The following is a 20,926-nucleotide window of genomic DNA, read 5'->3' as shown; positions in this document are numbered from 1 at the left end:
AAGAAATGTAAGAAAAAAAAGTTTAAAACAAGTAAATATGTCTATCTATTTACTAATGCTAGCAGCTTGAGGATTAAAAATAATCAATGTTGATTGGCAGAGTGAAGTTCCACTTTAAAGGAGTAAGGTTTTTTTCAGCATGCTTTTCTAGACTCTGTTAGTCTCTAACACATAGGTAATAGATTCTCTCTTGGTGGTAATACTTTCACCAATGTTAAAGTATACCTAAAGGCAAACTTCTTTTTTTTTAGTGTTGGATAGAGTGCAGAGGGATTACAAGGTCTGTCAGTTTTTAATGCAGTCTCTGCCCCCGTTAGGGAGATTTACTTCTATATTTATTCTGGAAAGATATAGATGGCGGAAAAAAAAAATCTGGCAGGGGTTATAACTAGGGATGCACTGAAATTTCGGCCACCGAAATTTTTGGCTGAAAATGGGCCTATCCCATTGCGGCCGAAAATGGGTTAAAAATGCCGAAATTAATGGCCGCCGTGAGGAAGGAGGAGGGCGCAGCGCAGGTTTGAAAAGTCCCGCCTCTGGCCGGCCGCCCGCCTCTCAATGATGTCCCTACTACGACTATGTGTATGAATGAACTGACCTGACACCAGGCGGGCGGGTGAGCGGCCGCTAATAGCTGTAACTATGTGAGCGCTTTACTTCCCTGTCATGCGGGTATCTCCTCTGACAGGGAAGTGAAGCGCTCACATAGTTATAGCTATTAGCGGCCGCTCGCCCGCCCTCCCGCCCGATGTGTTAGTTCATTCATGCACAGATCGTAGTAGTAGTGACATCACAGGGAGGCGGGCCGCCGGCCAGAGGCGCGTCTTTTGAAACTGGAAGGACACCGGAGGAGCTGAGTGAGTAGGAGATTGCATCCTTGGGATGGGGAGAGACGCTGAGGCGGGGGGGGGGGGGTGAGGGTGTACTGCCGAGGGGGACGCTGAGGCAGTGGGGGGGGGGGGGGAATCTGAGGCGAGCTTACCATTGGTATTATTATTATGCAGCATGAGGGGGTTGATATATTGCCACTGCTGGTCACTGATGCATTAGTGACCGACCAGTGACAGTTAATTAACCCCTTTGTGCTGCATTAGCGCAACCAGTGTTAATTAACCTCTTGCCAACCCGTCACAGTACATATACTGTGACAGGGTGGCAGCGACAGGTGTACGTCGCTGCCTGTTTTTGGTGTATGCCCCTCTTCTATCTATTTTAAAATAATTTGGGGGAAAAAGTAATTTTCGGTTTCGGTTTTCGGCCAAGGGCATCCTGCATTTTCGGTTTCGGTCCAAAATTTTCATTTCGGTGCATCCCTAGTTATAACCTTCCCTTGCTCAATCCAAAATGAAAAAAATAAAAAAATAAAAAGTTTTGCCTAAAGTTCTAATTCAAGGCTTCCTATCTGTAGAAAAATAAATCAGAAAAACGACAACTGTCATTTATTTTCTCATTTATTTTGAAGAGCAAAGTGCAGTAGTCCTTTTTTTCTATTAGACCTAAACAAAATGATAATAAATGGGTGAGAAAAGCGGGCGCTTCCACTGATTGCGGAGCTATTGGTCAGACTTAACAGGGGGGCATGTCGGACTACTGCAGGGGTCCTTAGCTGCAGGTTACTGGTTATAGACAGGCTCTATAAGTGGCAGTGGGGGCATTCATACAAAGCTATTTTAGGTACGACATAAAAAACACCTGTACACCATAACATGATGGGTACAATTTTCTAAAAAAGTTCAATGCTTTAAATGTTGTTCTGATCTTTTTGCTTGTTTATCTTTTTTGAAATTGAATATTCTAGCCATAGTTTTTAAGCTAAAAAAACTATTTCTTTTAATGAAGGTAACCGACATGAAGATGGTACACAAAGCGATTCAGAAGATCAGCCTGTAGCAGTCCCTGAAAAAGAGTCTGTACCTTCCCTAGTTGATCAGGGAAGACTTCAGCGCCAGATTAAACGGGAACCAGAAGAGCTGTTACACAACCAGCAGGCATTTGTTATAGAATTCTTTGATGATGATGCCCCACGAAAAAAGAGGTCTCAGTCCTTCACACACAGTGCGAATGGTTCTCAAACTGATGCTGACTCCAAGGGGAAAAATGAAAAACGGAAAGCAACTTTGCCACCAGAGAAGCCAAATATGAATGGGACGTCGCCACCACCATCCCTTACCAAACCCCAGACAAACTCCTCCTTTTCTCAAAGATCCAACTCCTTCAGAAGAGAAAAGACTGATGACCGAATAAATACTTCCACCCCTATAACAGCAAAGACCCCTTCGAAAAACTTTGGAAGCATTGGCAAGAAATCCAAGTTGGCTCAAGAATTTGCCAGTGAGCTCCTGCGTGAAGAAGCAGCAGAAGCAGCCCGAAAAACAGTTGAACCACCTACAAGCCTACCTTTGTCATCTGGGATCATGCAACAAACTACCATCCCAATGGAGTCTACCACTATTGTATCTTCTTTTCCCCCAGCACCTGATAACAAACCTGTGAGAGGCAAGAAGAATGAAGAAGAGGACAGCTTGAGTGATGCTGGAACATATACAATTGAAACCGAGAATCAAGATAAAGAGGTTGAAGAGGCACGGAGAAGAATTGATGAGGTACAGATGTGAGCCACTGATATAGGGCCTGTGTTGACGGGATTTGGGCTTGTGTCGATCAGCAAAGACAGCTGTCTTTCAGATGCATTCTGCTTGAATTCAGCATCAATTTGAGGCACATCTGAGATCATTGAGGCTAGGTTCACACTGTAGAGACAGGCAGGGCTGCCATTCATTCCTAATGGCACCCCCACGCATCTCAACCTGCAGTACGTTTGCGGGTGCCGGAACCGCAGGGAAGTCACATGGTACCTTTCCCTGCGGCTGCATTTTTAAAGTGGTGCAAGCACCTTTTTTTTGCGTGAAATGCAGGCACAACAGTCCATTCAAATGAATAGGGCTGCTGTGCCCGCCTGAACGTGGGCCGCAAACCCGTACAAGTGTGAACCTATGGTCACAGTTCGTTGGCTGTTGCATTTCACCTGCAGTTGCCCTCAACCTTACCTTTATTTGACCTGATTCAAGCTGTTTTTGGATTTCCTATTTATTTGTATAGAGAGATAAGCAAAAACAAACCTGTTGTTACAGGCCCTTAGGCTGGCCATACATGTTCAATTTTCTTGTACAACATTGTTAGATTCACCACAAACCACATAGTATGAGGTCAAAGCTAAACAACATTTTCACTTGTATCCAATTAGGCAGCCCTTTGTACATACAAATTTCAAGAAAATAGTACAGAAAATTGTATAATGTATGGCCAGCCTTGGGCCCCTTTCACACTGATGTACAGATCAGGTCCACCTGTCAGTTTCTCAGATGGACCCGATCAGACAATCCATTGCTCTCTATGGAGCGGCAGATGTCGATGGACATGTGTCCGTCGACACCCACCGACATCCGATCCGATCATGTCTGCGGAAAAACAGACAAATGGGGATTCATCCCCATTCGTCCGGCCGATTGGATCGGATGACAGTCGGATGGAAACAACCAGGCGGTCCGTTTCCATCTGACAGCCCATAGAGGACAGAGGGCTGTGTCCGTGTCTGCTATGCTAAGCAGGCGAATACGCTGGTGGACTCCGCCAATGTGAAAGAGGCCTAAGTCTGCTTTTACTTTTTTACTTTTATTGATGGTTCATTTTTTTCTTTTGAAGATTTTTACTACAAACATGATTTGCCCTTTTGTATAGGTTTTCATTTTTTGCATTGCAACCAAAACATGCAATCGTATCAGTTTTCATTCCAAATGCCCATGTCTGTATGACAAACCATCTTTAGATGTTAAACACGTGTCTGCTTCCTAAAGGGCCAGTCAACCCAAAATTGTTATTTGAAGGGTGGGTGACTGCTAAGGGTTTAAAACATCTACTGGATTTTGTTCATCTCACACTTTTCCTAATAAAATCCCTCAAATTGAGTTCCTTTTTGTAGCTGGTATCCACATTAAAACCCAGTTATACATTGAATAAAATTCAAAACCTATAAACTTGGGCTGCATGACTGTTTATTCTTTTCAAATCCATCTCACCTCAAGTGAAAACTCCAACCCCAAATATGAAGATGCAGCTAATGACCGCGGAGCTTGTTTTGAAAGAAGAGGTCTATATAACACACCTCCATGCCCAGTCAGAGCTACAGCACTGCAGTCGGCACTAATGTGACGATGACAAGGCGAGGGGTGTTAGATCATTGTACATAGACCTCTACTTTCAGACAGCAGAATTTTAACTGCAAACTCTAGACCAGCCTTTTTCAACCAGGGTGCCTTGAGTTTCTTTAGTGCTGCCTTGAAAAAATTCTTAAAAATTGCCAAAAAAAAATTGTATTCAAACCTGCATGTGGATGAAGCCTGTCCATCAGCAGAAGGCCCCTTTCACACAAGCGGACCGTTCAGATCCGCCTGTCCGTTTTTCAGGCGGATCTGAACGGATGCCCCATGCATCTCTATGGGGCATCGGATGTCAGCGGAGACATGTCCGCTGACATCCAATCCGATCCGTCAAATCCGGACGGATGGACACCCTATTTTCCATCCGTCTGGCGGATCGCATTAGAATGGACAGACGGTCCGTTCTCATCTGATTCCCCCATAGAGAAGAATGGGACCCGACACCTCTGTCTCTGCACACAGCGCGGAGACACAGCTGCCATTCAGCTGCTCAGCGGGGGATCAGCGGATCGATCCCCCGCTGAGTGATGGAGAAAAACTGTGGGGGGAGAGAAACCTAGGAATATTTGTACAGTACCAGTTTTCAAAAGTGTATTTGCTTTAGAAGAATAAATCGCCTCTAACGTTGGTTGTCCTACTTGTGTAGATGTTGCTGCATTATGTAAAACTATTAGAATAGTTTTTACATTTTAGAATGGGGTGCCTCCAGACTGTCTATCATTTTTAAAGGGTCCCTTGACTGAAAAAAGGTTAAGAAACATTGCTCTAGACCAGCATTAGAATTTTCTGCTGGGACTGGAGGAACTTTGATATGTAAAAAACCGTACCATGTTTATCACTTACGGTTTAATGCAGCCTGAGTTTATTGCTCATGTTTTTTTTTGTTACGGCACAATTGGGCTTTCATTTTGCATTGCTGGTAATGTTAAAGTACGAAGACTCTTTCACTAGGTTTTAGGCTGTAGTGTGCTCTATATATGATTCGGGTGGATAAATTGGTTCAATAAAGGTCAAGAAATATCCACATCCCAAATAAAAACCATACCATGCAACAAACTCAACACAAAAGAGACTTTCAAGGATATCAAACATCTTAGTATTAGCAGTATGTCATTGGTTATCTGTACTCGCATTAAACAGATAAAATTACCTTTTTAATGCCCAATAAAACCATTTCTTTGGGGTATAGTAAAAAGTGGTTGAAACACACAGGGGAATTATCAAACACTCGCCCAGCGCTTAAAATTCTGAGGGTAAAAACCACACAATCACAAATAAAACCAGGTATAAAATATCATAATATTGCTGATCGCAGCTACTGTAAAAGAGAAACAGTCTGAAAATAATATGTAATAAATACTCAAACAAAAATGTCCAGCACAAAATCACATTCAGCAGCGCTCAATATGTCTTCAACATACATATCATGATCATGTAGTCCTCATATGAGAGTATTATACCGCCAAAACAGTCTCTCTCTATTCAAGCCAAAAATCAGCTATTCCTCAAATATTCGGTGTTCCCGGTGCTCAGAGATAATTAATCCGGCATTAACCGTGAAGGTTAATGCCGGATTAATTATCTCTGAGCACCGGGAACACCGAATATTTGAGGAATAGCTGGTTTTTGCCTTGAATAGAGACTGTTTTGGCAGTATAATACTCTCATATGAGGACTACATGATCATGATATGTATGTTGAAGACATATTGAGCGCTGCTGAATGTGATTTTGTGCTGGACATTTTTGTTTTAGTATTTATTACATTATATTTTAGACCATTTCTTTGGGGTATTGTATCTTTGCAATTGTTGCATCACAATGTTCCCTCCAACTTTTTTTAAATTTTTGTTATTACAACAAATTATACTTTTGCATTACCTTTACAGCCAAACTACCCTTTGTTGTTGCTAGTGTTGCTGGAGGGTGATATACTGCTTAGATCAATGCATTTCATGGAAAAATGCACTTCATCGGGGTGCACAATCCCAAAAGGAAAATATCTCTTCCCTTTGTTGGATCTGCACTGTAGTCTACCCAGTATATACACTGGCTCACATCCAGACAGGGAGACTTGTATTGGTGTTGGAGATGGTTACAGGGAGTTAAACAGCTCTTGTCTGTCTGCATTGGAGGGAAAAGAGGTAATGCTTGTAGTGACGTCTGCAACTATAAGAGATGACGGATTGAGTTTCTTTAAAAATAAAGAATGCCAGTGGATAATTTAGCCTATCGTAGTCTACCCCTAGCAGATGGTTCTGTGGACTATCCACCACACTGGTGCATGGTCCACCCAGCTGACCCTACTTAACTAAACTGCACTCCCACTTTCCATTGTAAAGTCTTTTGTAGAAAGTCGGATATCATATGCAGTATGGAGAAGCCCTGCACTTCTATCCGTGAGAGTGCTGCGGCTACAAATTTGGAAATGCTGATGTTCACACCTTTTTTTTTTTTTTTTTTTTCAAACCCCACCAACCCCTCCACGGGCTATAGTTATTATTTTATTTAGTTTTTTTTTTTTTTTATCTGTCCACAGATTTCCCTGCAATCTTCATTTGCAGCACAACTCTGTGCAATTTTTTTTTTTTTCCATTTTGAGCTCTTTTAGGCCCCTTTCACACTAGCGGACCATTCAGATCCGCCTGTCAGGTTTTCAGGGGGATCTGAATGGATCCCCCATGCATCTCTATGAGGCATCAGATGTCAGTGGAGACATGTCCGCTGACATCCGATCTGGTCCGTCAAATCTGGACGGATGGGAAACCCTATTTTCCATCTGTCGATCGGATGAGAACGGACAGGCGGTCCGTTCTCATCCGATTCCCCCATAGAGAACAGCGGGGACCTGATAGCTGTGTCTCTGCACACAGCGCAGAGACAGAGCTGCCATCCGCCTGCTCAGCGGGGGGGATCAGCGGATCGACCCCCCGCTGAGAAAAACTGAGTCTGCCGATGGACTCCCATGTGTGAAAGGGGCCTTGGGTTGTTATTTTCCTGTTTTTAGCTCTTTTAGGTTGTTTATTGCTGCTTCTGAAGACACCGGGAAGAAATTCATTGACTTCCTGTGTGGTCACTGAATGAGGCGGTACCACAGAATATAACAAAAAATTAAAAACTAGCATAGAGACCAGTGAGAGACTATGTTAAATGTTTAATGCTGTCGATGTGCCCATTGGGGAGATCTCACTTCCTGTTTGGTCACCAGTACAACATTTTGATAAAATCTCTTTATCAGGGACACAGATGGCAATAAAAACCTAAAAGTTAACCTCTTCCCCACACTACAGGCGGTCCCCGAGTTACAAACAAGATAGGGTCTGTAGGTTTTTTCCTAAGTTTAATTTGTTTGTAAGTCAGAACAGGTAAATTTTTTTAAGTGTAGCTCCAGCCCAAAAAATAATTTTTACGATTTTGGATAGCATAGGGAATGGTTAAGACCCCTGTAGCATTTGTTTTGCTGTTTGTACCCCAGTTCAGAAGATTTCACGTGACTTTCTGTCACTATGGCAATTGGATTTTGAAAATGTTGGGTTGTTGTGGAAGCAAGGATTGGTAAAAGCTTGAGTGGAGACACCTTTTTCCAAGACAGCTCTTACAGGAGTGAATTTCCCTTCCTAGGGAGAGATTTCCTCTCACTTCCTGCTGTCTCCCTCTGTTTGTAAGTAGGAGATGTTTGGAGGCCGGATTTTTGTAACCCGGGGACCACCTGTATACAAAATCAAAAAAACATCAAGTTTTGGATGGATTTTGTATTTTTTTTAAGTTGGTATCAACACAATATTCTCTTATGTACATCATTGGACTCTATTTTTTGTTTTAACAGAGAATTAGAATTAATTTTTTTACCTTCATTTTTACCACTAATGTGTACACGTAAAGAAATAGTGTGGTGTATAATGCTTAGGTATTCGAGAAATCGAAAAGTGTGATTAATTATCTTTATTATAAATGTATTTTTATTTAGGTGTTTGGAGTCTTTGATCCAGAGGAGTATTCCATGATCTCCTCAGCAGTGTACAGACCTATCATAAAATTGGAAAAAGAAGAATCTCCTATGAAAGACAGCAGTGTGAATCATAAGGCTATGATGCTGTCACTAACTCCGACTTCAAAAGCATTTACTGGTTCTCAGGCTGATGGGCAGGTGAGTCTCTCTGTTTGCCATGATTGTGGCCTATTAAAAGAGACAGTGTCATGACTCTTCTTTGCATGATTGTACTTTGCAGAAGCCACATTGTATGATGCATACAGCTTTGTAAGACCCACGGGACATTTATATGTTAATGTATAAATTCATTAAGTAGCTTTTCACTTTTTCCCTTTTTGTGATTGTAAGTGATTTTTTTAAAATAACAATCTTGCCATACACCTTCTCTGTGCAATGGTTTTGCACAGAGTAGCCCTGATCTTCTTGAGCCAGGCACTATGTGTCCATTGACACATACACCACAGGGCTCGGCCCCGCCTCCTCACAGGTCAATGACTTCGCTGCTGCTTCCATGTTCAGTGAGGAGGGAGAAAGAGTAGAGAGCCACTGCTCTTGGGAACAGCGCTGGATCGAGTTTAGGGTCAGATAAGTATTTAGGAGGGCCTGGGGGGGGGGGAGGGGGCTGAACACAGAAGGTTTTTTACTTGAATCCATAGAAGGCATTAAGGTACAAAACCTTCTGCCTTTAGAACCACTTTAAATTGTCTGTGAATTTCTGTCGAGTGTAGATGCTTACAGGTGAGGGGGGCCTAGTACCACTCTTCCATTAACTTTTCCTGTATTAAAGCCGTTTTAAACCTCAAACATGAAATATGAACTAAACATATCACTCTATAGTATATACCTGTCTCAATTAAGAGCACGAAGTCTGCTGCTTCATTCCTCTGCTATCAGCATGAATGAATCACTTCTGACACATTTTTCTGACACCAAGAGAAAAATGATGACAGAGGAGGGATCTTTAGCTGATTAACAGCCTCAGCTCTGTTCCTGTGTGCTATTTGAAGGGGGGGAGGGAGAGTGTCCCTTCCTTCCAATCAGCACTCAGAGATCTCCTCACAGAGTTCTGCAGAGTGTAACTTCAGCTTTCCACCCCCTTTTTCTGAACTCCCAGGCTAGCTTTAAAATTCAGCACTTTGAACTGATGTGGAGAGGAGAAGATTGCAGATAAACAGGTACAACTTATGTAGGAGGATTTTGTTTCTTCTCTGTGTTTTTACCTGAGGCCATTGATTTCACTGGGTATATGTAAGGGTTAATGACCACTTTAAGCTAAGCCTGGACAAAGTGTTTTTGAAATGTAAGTCAAATAACTGAAAATTGCTTTGAAATGACGAGACAAGATTTTATTACATTTTTATAGATTGAGTTTACTTTAAATTAATTTTGTTTTATTAATCTAAAATTTGTACATATTTACTCATGAATATTATTCAAAACATTTACTAATTTATTGAAGAGATCTGATTAATGCATATTGGTCCATGAAAATTAAGTTTACAAGTGATCATACTAAAACCTTGATGCACTGTAGGTAAGATATAATAAGATTATTATAAATTATCTACACATGTAAGATACAAAGATTTCAGAGGTAATACATTATTTCCTCATGGCCATGTGATAGTTTGCGTTTTTGGTGTTGTAATGGATATGTGCAAAGAGAGATTATACAGATAGTTATAACATTTAATAAAAGTATTGCAAGATACAGATAATATAATATAAATAGAACAAAAATACTTACCTAAAGATGCTGTTTCTGCCACGGAGTCCCATCTGCTTTTCATACGACGTGGCACACAGGTGATCACAGTCGCATGCAAACTCTGATACGAGACTGCGATATTATAAGTTTTGGCTGTGGTAATATAGGACGTGAATGTAAGGAAATGGCCAATCAAAAAGAAGAAAGTGTGCTCGGCCACATCCTGGTCAGTTAACAATAAAATTCCTGGTTATGGTATGAAGTCAGCTATGGTAAAGCCACACCTTAAAGTATTCATACCCCTTGAAATTTCCACATTTTGTCATGTTACAACCAAAAACATAAATGTATTTTTTTGGGATTTTATGTGACAGACCAACACAAAGTGGCACATAATTGTGAAGTGGAAAGAAAATGATAAATCATTTTCAACATTTTTTTACAAATAAATATCTGAAAGTTTGGCATTTGTATTCAGCCCCCTTTACTCTGATACCCCTAACAACATCTAGTGGAATTATTTGCTTTCAGAAGTCACCTAATTAGTAAATAGAGTCCACCTGTGTGGAATTTAATCTCCGTATAAATAAAGCTGTTCTGTGAAGCCCTCAAAGGTTTGTTAGAAAACCTTACTGAAAAAACAACATCATGAAGGCCAAGGAACACACCAGACAGGTCAGAATAAAGTTGTGAAGAGTTTAAAAGCAGGATTAGGTTATAAAGAAATATCCCAAGCTTTGAACGTCACATGTAGCACTGTTCAATCCATCATCCGAAAATATAAAGAGTATGGCTTGATTGCAAACCTACCAAGACATGGTCGTCCACCTAAACCGACCGGCTGGGTAAGGAGAGAAATAGCCAAGAGGCCCATAGAAATTCTGCAGGAGCTGCAGTGATCCACAGCTCAGGTGGGAGAATCGGTCAAAATTACAATTATTAGTCGTGCACTCCACAAATCTGGCCTTTATGGAAGAGTGGCACGAAGAAAGCCATTGTTGAAAGAAAGTCCTAAGAATTCCCGTTTACAGTTTGCGAAAAGCCATGTGGAGGACACAGCAAATGTGGAAGAAGGTGCTCTGGTCAGATGAGACCAAAAATGAACTTTTTGGCCTAAAAGTAAAACGCTATGTGTGGCAGAAAACGAACAGTGCACATCACCCTGAACACACCATCTCCACCATGAAACATGGTGGTAGCAGCATCATGTTGTGGTGATGCTTTTCTTCAGCAGGGACACGGAAGCTGGTCTGAGTTTGAGAAGATGGATGGAGCCAAATACAGGACAATTTTAGAAGAAAATCTGTTAGAAAAGACTTGAGACTGAGGCGAAGGTTCACCTTCTAGCAGCACAAGAAACCTAAACATACAGCCAGAGCTACAATAAAATGATTTGGATCAAAGCATATTCATGTGTTTAGAATGGCCCAGTCAAAGTCCAGACCTAAATCCAACTGAGAATCTGTGACAAGACTTGAAAATTGCTGTTAACAGACGCTCTCCATACAATCTGACAGAGCTTGAGCTATTTTGCAAAGAAGAATGGGCAAAAATATCACTCTGTAGATGTGCAAAGCTGGTAGAAACATACCTAAAAATACTTACAGCTGTAATTGCAGCAAAAAGTGGTTCTACAAAGTATTGACTCAGGGGGGCTGAAAACAAATGCACACTACGCTTTTAGATATTTGTAAAACAATTTGAAAACCATTTATCATTTTCCTTCCACTTCACAATTTTGTGCCACTTTGTGTTGGTCTATCACATAAAATCCTCAAAAAAATAAATTTACGTTTTTGGCTGTAACGTGCCAAAATGTGGAAAACTTCAAGGGGTATGAATACTTTAAGACACTGTATGTCCATATATGGCCCCTTAACCAAGGTTTGGAGGTGTATAATTCATTAGTGAGCCCCAATAATAATATGGAAATATTAAATATGAAATTTCCGCATCATACATGTCAACCTTTATTTTGTTTTCTGCAGCTCACAAAATCATCTGGATCTAATGCCAAAGGTGGACAGAAATGGGTTTCACGATGGGCAAGCCTTGCCGACAGCTACCCCGATGCTTCTCCAACTTCTCCTTTAGAAGGCCAAAAGCTAGAATTAACTGTAGATAATGGTAAATATAATTATTATTTCATAGTAAAAGTGTAAAAAAAAAAAAAAACCCAGCTAAGATTGATGCTTGTATCAGTATGAAGCCAATTGCGAAATTTCTAGATGCATCAAAGTGGCACTACATAAACAGAACTGTCATACTTTATTAGCCCAAAAAAAACACCTAAAAAACAAAAGAGGCAACACTTGCATTTTTGTTGCGGGTTAATTGAAGTCTTTTATATGCAAAACGCAATCTGCTGAGGGGAAAAAGTCTCTAACCATTTCCAAAAAACGCATAGGCTCAAAACCCTTAGATGTGAACTAGATACAAAGGAAACCATGTTAAATGGACTGTAGTGCATTTCTGCAAAATAGGTGTGAATCAGGGGTAATTGTGGGGCACAGGGTTAGAGTTTATTAGAAGTTTGGTTTGCATCAGGTTAGGACCTAAAGTGGAACTCCGGCCAAATTTACTGCGACGGTCAGTCCCTCACAGGCAAAGCGAAGTAGTACTACGTCACTAGCCTGTGAGGGTCTAGGGAGCGAGCGGGCGCCCCCGGAGGCGCTCGTCCGTTAGAGCAGGAGAAAGGCAGGGGGCTAATGTAAACAAGCTGTCTGTCATTCTCCCCTGTGTAGGAATAGTGATCATACGGTTCTACTATGTAGGACAGTTGATCACTGTTCCTACACCTCAAGCCATAGCCAATCATAGTTAGAATCACGCCCCTAGGGACACACTTAGCCCCTCCCTCTCCAAAAAAGTTAACCCCTTCACTGCCAGTGTCTTTTTACAGTAACCGTGCATATGTATAGCACTGATTACTGTAGTAATGTCACTGGTAACCCCAAAAGTGTCAAAAATGTCAGTCAAGGGTCCGATCTGTCCGCCGCAATGTCGCAGTACCTCAAAAAAAATCGCAGCTCGCCGCCATTACGCGTTAAAAAAAAAAAACCACAAAAATCTTTCCCTTTGTTAGTAAACGCGATAACTTTTGCGCAAACCAATCAAAATACGCTTTTCTTTTTTTTTTTTTTTTTTACCAAACATATGTAGCATAAAACAAATTGGCCCAAAATGTTAAAAAATTTTGATTTTTACATTTTTTTGGGGGGAATTTCATATAAAAAAATTTGAAAAATATTGTTATTTTTGCAAAATTGACGCTCTTTTTTTGTTTATAGCGCATGATCAAAAAATCGCACAGGTGATCAAATACCACCAAAAGAAAGCTCTGTTTGTGGAAAAAAAAAAAGGACATCAAATTCATTTAGGTACAGCGTTGCACGACCGCGCAATTGTCCGTTAAAGTCACGCAGTGCCGAATCGCAAAATAGGCCCTGGTCAGGAAGGGGGTAAAATCTTCCGGGGCTTAAGTGGTTAAGGACTCATCCCCCGCTCCTCTTGCACAATTGGCACTTTTGAGGAGCCAATTTTGACAGGTACCTTCTCCCACTTCCGTTCTCCTCCCTCCCCTGCAGTCTTCTGGGACACTGACCGGTCACAGAAGACTGCATCCACCAATCCAGGATGTGCTGCGTGATTGGCGCATGCACAGTGGGCACCTGGCTGTTAAGCTGCAAGCTGTCACAGCCAGGTGCCCATAGTGAAGATTGCTGAGGGAGGATGGAGGATAAATACGGCTGGGTGAGCTCACCGCTGGACCATGGGACAGGTGAGTGGCTGTTTTTTAAAAGTCAGCAGCTACACTTTTTGTAGCTACTGACTTTTATTTTTATTTTTTTTATAGGTGACCGGAACTCCTCTTTAAAGGAGTTGTAAAGCCAGGAAGGTTTTTTTTTATCTTAATGCGTTCTATGCATTAAGATAAAAAGCCTTCTCTTTGTAGCAGCTGCCCCAGCACCCCTAATACTTGCCTGTGCCCCCTCTCTGTCCAGTGATGTCCACAAGTCCCTCGGCCATCCTGGGACTCTCCCTCCTGATTGGCTGAGATACAGCTGTGGCGCCATTGGCTACCGTGGCTGTCAAATCTCAGTGAGCCAATCGGGGGGGGGGGGCAAATGGTAGCTCCGTGTCTGACTGGACAGACGGAGCTGCAGCTCGACTCGGTGCCCCCATAGCAAGCTGCTTGCTGTGGGGGCACTTGATAGGATTGAGGGGCCAGGTGCAGGAATGAGAGACCTGAGAAGAGGAGGATCTGGGCTTCTCTGTGCAAAACACCAACTGCACAGAGGAGGCAAGTATAACATGTTTGTTTTTTGAAAAAGACGAGATTTTACAATCACTTTAAACTGAACTGTTGCTTTGCTCATTCTGACCAGAGCTTCAGGTTTACTTTAATGGGGACTCCACCAGAAAATTTACCTTCCCTTCCCTTCTACCCCCTGCTGCTTCATTTTGCCACAGGAAGCAAAGAGAAAAGGCTTCTACAGATTATTCCTCAGATGTATTGTATCATTTGCATCCGTTAATGCTTAAATGTACAGTTTGTTCTTTTAAGCTGTTCATTGTTTTGTAGGTCATGATACTGACCTTGCAGAAATCCTTGGTGATGGAGATACCTCGTTCCCCTCAAGGACAAGGAGACTCCTTCCTCAGCTCCCTCCCAACGACAAATCTGAAACTCCCACACCTATTATTTTGGTGCGGACAGAGTCCAGCTCTGAAGTTCCCCAAAAGATTGCAATAGACGGTGATGAGAAAACTGCTCCAGCAGAGCAAAACAGTTTTTTGAACATACTGGAAGATTTGGATCCAGATAGCCTAAGTGATGCTAGTAAATCCGATGATGGTGTCTTATCTAGTAGAAAGTCTAATCCATCACCTAATGCATCTAGAAATATTTGGAGGAGAGATGATTTTAGTAGTCATGAACAAAGTGTTCAGAGAACAAGTAAAGCACATACTGAATTGAAATCTACTTCCTTTTATGTAGGTAGTGATAACGAAATAGGAAGTTTACCACATGCAAATGCTGCGTTACCTGTTGTAGACATGCACAAAGAATATAAAGGTCATGATGTCCAATTGAAACTAAAGGGTAACCAGCACCAACCACCGGAGACGATGAATGCTGGAAGAATAGCTAACCAGCTGTTGAAGAAGGATAATGGATCTTCGGGAGAATCGGTTTCATTTGTCCGACAGGAAAGCTTTACCAAAGAGAAATCCAGCAGTCAAATATCACCCAATAAGCTTCCACAGATCTCCACCCATCCCTTGCTCAAAGATCTCACTGTTACAAAGCCCACCACTGACTACAGCCAAGAAACCCGCCAAATTCTCAAGGAGACGGAGAATGCTTTGGCGGCTCTAGAAGCCAAGCTCTTTTCCCAAAATCACCTCGAGGGCATTGACAGTGTTGAGTGCCCACCAGATGATTCCTTATCTGGAGATTCTGATGTGGATACTGCCAGCACTGTCAGTTTGGTTAGTGATAAGAACGTTCCAAGTCATCCTACAAAAAATAGAGTTGTAGGCCTTCATAAGGAAAAGTCCTCCTCTGCTTCTTCTATACAAGATCATTACAGCCAACCCACAGCTCGGGAGAGACTCTCTGAAAAACGGAAGACTGGTGCTGCTGATACAGGGACCAGGAGGGATGCCACCAAGCGATTTGAAATGAAGCGCAGCACTGGACCCCGTGGTTCACTTGATTTTACAGATGAAGAGCGAAGCTCTAGTCTTCCTTATATACCTACTGACACTGTATCCTCAGACTATGAACATTCTTCCTCAAAGAATCTCTCAAGAAGGAGACCTTATGCTCAGTCAGCCAGGGAAGAGGCAAACAGAGTTTCATCGAATACACAAAAGGTTCAACAGGCACTCACTAGGTCAAACAGCTTATCAACTCCAAGGCCTACACGGGCTTCAAAGTTACGACGGGCCCGACTAGGTGAAGCTTCTGATAATGAAAGTGCCGATGCTGAAAGATTGAACAGTCCAGAAGTATCTTCTGCAAACTCTTCCTCAGCCAAAAGCTCTTCTGAATCCAAAAAACTTTCCAGACTTGATATCCTGGCAATGCCAAGGAAGCGGACAGGCTCCTTCAATGTTCCAAGTGACTCTGAAGTTTCTTCTTCAAGGACAGGCTTTTCGGGACGCAGCATAGACCAGAGTTATACAAGTCGTAAACCTGCTATGGCAGAGGTTAAACAACCCGTCAAGAAACCTGTAGCACCTGTACCCAAACAACCTTTAACGAGAGCACGATCGGGTAGTGTCAAGTACTCTTCCACATCTTGTAAGTATTTGTTACTTTTATGGCTTTCTTACATTGCTAAATGTGAACCAGTCACTGAGCCCAGTTTTTTTATATATTATACATGGCCAAACTGGAAAATTATTTGATCTGCAATTTCTGGTCTTACAAGGATTGTAGAAAATATTCTATGATGATCAGACAAAAGAAATTCTCCTAAAACTGGATTTCCCATCCCACCACTTTGCTATATCACCTACATTCCTTGCCAATTTATTTTATCCCCATAATTTAGTATGATTGATTGGTTAGGTGAAAAGAAGCTCAGTCTACCACATAGTCAGCCTACACATACATGCATTTTGTTTGGGTTTTTTTTGTATTATGTGCTGTTTTATATTATTCTTGTTTTCTTTTTTTTTTTTTTGAACTGAAGTCAGATTAAAGGCCTTTTGATGGGCTTTTGTTCACCTCAAACGGGTTTCGCATTCCCATACAAGTCAATGAGAGTTCAAAACCTGCTTGGTGCAAGTCAAATGCAGGTCAGAAGGAGGTTTCTATACAGGCTTCTAATTTTTTTCCCCCAGGTTTGGATGGCGTGTTAAGGGTTTAAAACCCTTAGTGTTTTTTGCTTTTTTATTTTATTGTTTTTCTTTGCTTTGCCATTTGTGTCTCATTGGAGAGATTTCCCTACACTTCCTGTTTCACAGACACAACAGGAATGGAAGGAACTACAAAATTGAAGGAAATGCCCTATTTGAGAGTTGTCTTGGAAACAAGTGCTACTCTTGAAAGATTTCCACTCTATTCCTGTTCTGATAACTCAAAATTTTGATGAAAAATTGAGAGAGTGATTTCCCTAAGCCCCCCCGTTCACACCGGTGCAATTTGTCATGCGATTTGACAGATCAAAGACGCATGTCATGTCACACCTGATTTCTGGCTATGGAACTGTTCATATCGGTGCAACTCCAACTTTCACCGATTATGAAAAGGTTCCTGCACTATTTTTGGCGATTTCATGTGCGACTTGCATTGACATCTGTGCATGAAGTCATACAGATGTTGGCAAGCTGCACATGAAATCGCACTGACGGGCAGCTTTGAAATTGCACTGAAGTAGCGCGGTTTCAAAGCTGCATTCAGCGTTTCGGTGTGAACCCCGGGTGTTACAGCACAGTCAGCAATGAAAATCTGAATGAGACTCATAACATTTCCTCACTCCATTAAAAACAAAAAAATGTTTTGCCATTACATAAAAATCAAATTGTTCCAAGAAATTTGTGGCTGGTTTTGCAGGCGATCACTAAAATGGGTTCCAGCCTCATTACAGACCCTGAAATAGGGAATTTAGTTTGAATGTTCACTTCAAGAATGTGCTTTTGTTTCACAGGAGACACAGGTTCACTTTAAAGTGTAAGTGTAGGCAGTAATAAAAGACCCCTATTTAATCAAATTATGTATTTATTAAAAACATGTCAATGTATTCTAATCGGGACATAATCTATCTTTCTCTGTCCTCCTGTACTCTTGTGATTTTCATAATTCAGGCTGAGAAAGGAAGGGAAAGCACTGATGGCAAATCCGGTTTATTGCATTGCCTGGTGCTGTGAACAAATCCAAATTTCCATCAGCCAAGTCTATAGGCACACGACTTCTTGGTTTTCAAATCATCTTCTCACCGCTAGGATTACATCTTTTGCGCAAATATTTTTTACTACATCTAAACTGGCTCAGAAATGTACTGAATTATACTTGTGATGATGATAAAAAAAATTGTATGGGATGATTGTATGACCAATGATGGAAAATATATTTGTGGCCAATGACCATATAGGAAAGGTATCTGCCTCTTTTCCTCTGCCACCTATAAGTAAGGAAATATTCTGCCTAATGGTCAATCCAGCCCTGGCTGTGAATCTAACATGATGAGTTTGCTGATTGGAGGAGAGAACACAAAGAAAACATCACCAATTCATTTATGTTCCTTCATTGTTCCAACATAGGCTGTATTGCATTACCGAAGAAGAGAACAGTAAATGGTCAGGACTTTGTGTAGTATTTGGCTTAGAAAAAAGTTTGAGTCTAAAAATAAAAGTGCCAAACCGGCTTATTAGAGTCAAATAGGGCCAAAACATGCATTACATCATTATTACTTTCCAAGCATGTAATAAGTGCAACAGTCAACACGTTTCAAGAGCCACATGGTCTGAAGTAATAGCTTTTTGTTCCACCTTGTCCTTTCTCAGACTGATGACTTAGAAAATATCTCACTAAAATTACAAACACAATTCCCTATGTTTAATATGTATTTTAGCTGTATGTTTGCCTACACCTACACTGTAAAGAAAGATTGTGCAAGGACATGGCCAATGTCCATGTGTGCTTCCATTGTGATGATTTGACATATGATATGCTGAGAATAATGTAAAGAAATGTGCTATTGTTCATAGTTGCAGAGAGGAAAATGTTTATTTTAGCTGAATGCAACAAAAATCATTCTCAGAAAATGTAAGTTCCAGGAATACGAAGACGGTAGCTCTTGTATTCAAATGAATTGGTTTTTCCAAACTCTTGGTAGCACACTAACTTAATTCTATAGTCGGTACTTTGATCACTGATTTTATATGTGTCCCTGTCCTAATAAACCTTAAGTCTCCATGTACACATCTTCCACTTGATAGTCATCTGTCAAATCTCTCTGTGAGTCTGATAGGTGTGGTGGTTGCTGGATACACTGTTCTGGACTTACTAAGGCAGAACCATGGCCATGAGTACAGGGTGTCTGTCAATGTATGTGCCAGCACTGGATGTCACTGATGGCTTTCAAAGGAAGATCCTAAGGCTTGACACCTGTGCACATGGAGTCTAAGGAACGAGATTAATAATTGTAGATTTGCCAAGAAGCTATTTAATATGTGGTGAACTGCAAGTAAATTGGATTAGTGGAAAAAAAAACATGTATTTTCGTCAAAATAAGACTTTATTTATCATGGTGTCTCTTTTGAGTCCGTCTCTGTCTGATGGCGAATGAAATGAAGAATCTGACTTGGGAGGACTAGTGTGCAACTTGGTAGTTATTTCAGACAATTGGGTGAATAATTCAGAATCTTTTTAGGTTCTTCAATTGACATAAATCACTTCCCTGTTGGCAATCAGAGGGCCGTGTTTCATGGGTGCAAGAAAAAACGTTCTCTATTATATGCAGGTATGTCTTGGAGAATATCAGAAATAATATCAGCAATGAGATCATGTCTGTTATCCACAATTTGAATCTCTCACAATCCTTTTTGAGAAACCTTAGTCTTGAGCCAATGCTGTTGTATGCAATGAAGTTTGGATATCGGAAAATTGACTCCCCTGTAACTGAAATGCAGCCCAGGTTTGACCGCTTCCATAGGGGGGAAATGTTGGGTCTAGCGGCATAAATCTTTATTTTATGATAATTCCCTTCTACGGAGAAGCGGCCAAAAATGGCATTTGCAAGAATAAAAATCATCTCCATTAGTTATGAGTGTAAACTTGCCTTTCAAATTTAGGTGTTTGTGCTGTTATTAACTTGTATTCTCTTCCTGTCAGAGCAGAAAGTCAGCCCAATAACTGGCTGTATAGCCTTTATGAAGGCTGTGTCCGACTTCAGCGTAGGACTAATACCTAACACTGTCCAGGCTGTTGGAGGATGATAAATCTAAAAAATTAAAATATTTTTTTGGGAATCAAAAAGAAGCCGCACCACTCCATGTACGCTTCAGTCCCTTGATGTGGCAGGTGCTGGCCCCAAAGCGCTTGTCCTGCTTGGTATAAGAGCAAGGCCACGCTCTGATTATTCAAATAAGCACAATTAGGGTGAAACCCATTAGAGGAGTGTGGCCCAGGGGCAGGGACTGTATTGGAAGCCAGTTTGATTGAATAAACCTATGGTATAGAGCTGCAATATTAATCATTAAAAAATTTGCAATCTCCCCTCACAATCTTAATCCAGCATTTCCACGATTAATGTAACAGCACAGAGCCGTTCTATGCTCAGAGCTGTCAAAGAAAAAAAACAGCTGGCAAAGTTTATCACAACATTTTGTATCATTTTGCTCTTTAAGAATTTAGATCAAAGAGATGAACGTTGGTCTGTAAATGAGGGCAGTTTAACCACTTAAAGACCAGGCCTTTTTCTGACAATTGTTGCTTACAAGTTAAAATCACTTTTTTTTGCTAGAAAATTACTTGGAACCCCTAAACATTATATTTTATATTTTTTAGCAGACACCTGAGAGAATAAAATGGCAGTCGCTGCAATATGTTATGTCACACTGTATTTGCTCAGCAATCTTTCAAACGCATTTTTTTGGGAAAAAATACACTTCAATAAATAAAATGAAAAACAAAACTGTAAAGTTAGCCCAATGTTTTTGTATAATGTGAAAGATGATGTTTACTCTGAGAATCGTGATCTTTATTTTAACCGGTTCCCGACCACCCACCGCCTTTTTACTGCAGCAGGGTGGCTCTCCTGCATGAACCGACGTAGACTTACTCGGCAGCGGGGAAGCCGATGCGCTGGTCAGGCGGCTCCGATTGCCGCCTGACACCCGCGACCGCTCCCCGCTGAGAGAGAAGGATGGTTAGCTGTTGTAAACAAAGCTGACCGTTCTTCTCCCTAGAATGATCACAGAGCCCCTGTGATCCTTTTATATAGGATTACAGGACTCTATGATCATTTCACAAGCCAGGCCCCCCCCCCCCCCA

At 41.3% G+C, this 20,926-nt stretch overlaps 1 protein-coding gene across 4 annotated transcripts in view; it reads left to right on the top strand.

Moving 5' to 3' along the window:
• Window positions 1-20,926, top strand: part of CEP170B (centrosomal protein 170B) — a 170,055-nt gene that overhangs the window by 118,839 nt on the left and 30,290 nt on the right. For 3 of the 4 annotated variants that reach the window (XM_082275273.1, XM_082275272.1, XM_082275275.1), the window contains 4 exons: window positions 1,840-2,603; window positions 8,184-8,363; window positions 11,904-12,042; window positions 14,501-16,228. In XM_082275273.1, the coding sequence (XP_082131399.1) occupies window positions 1,840-2,603; window positions 8,184-8,363; window positions 11,904-12,042; window positions 14,501-16,228 (2,811 nt within the window). The remainder of the gene's footprint in view (window positions 1-1,839; window positions 2,604-8,183; window positions 8,364-11,903; window positions 12,043-14,500; window positions 16,229-20,926) is intronic. The other variant, XM_082275274.1, reaches the window with a different exon arrangement.

This window comes from Pelophylax lessonae (genome assembly GCF_965119305.1).
Source record: "Pelophylax lessonae genome assembly, chromosome: 13".
NCBI lineage: Eukaryota > Metazoa > Chordata > Amphibia > Anura > Ranidae > Pelophylax > Pelophylax lessonae.
The sequence above is the reverse complement of the archived record's forward strand: the minus strand, read 5'-3'. Positions and strand labels throughout refer to the sequence as shown.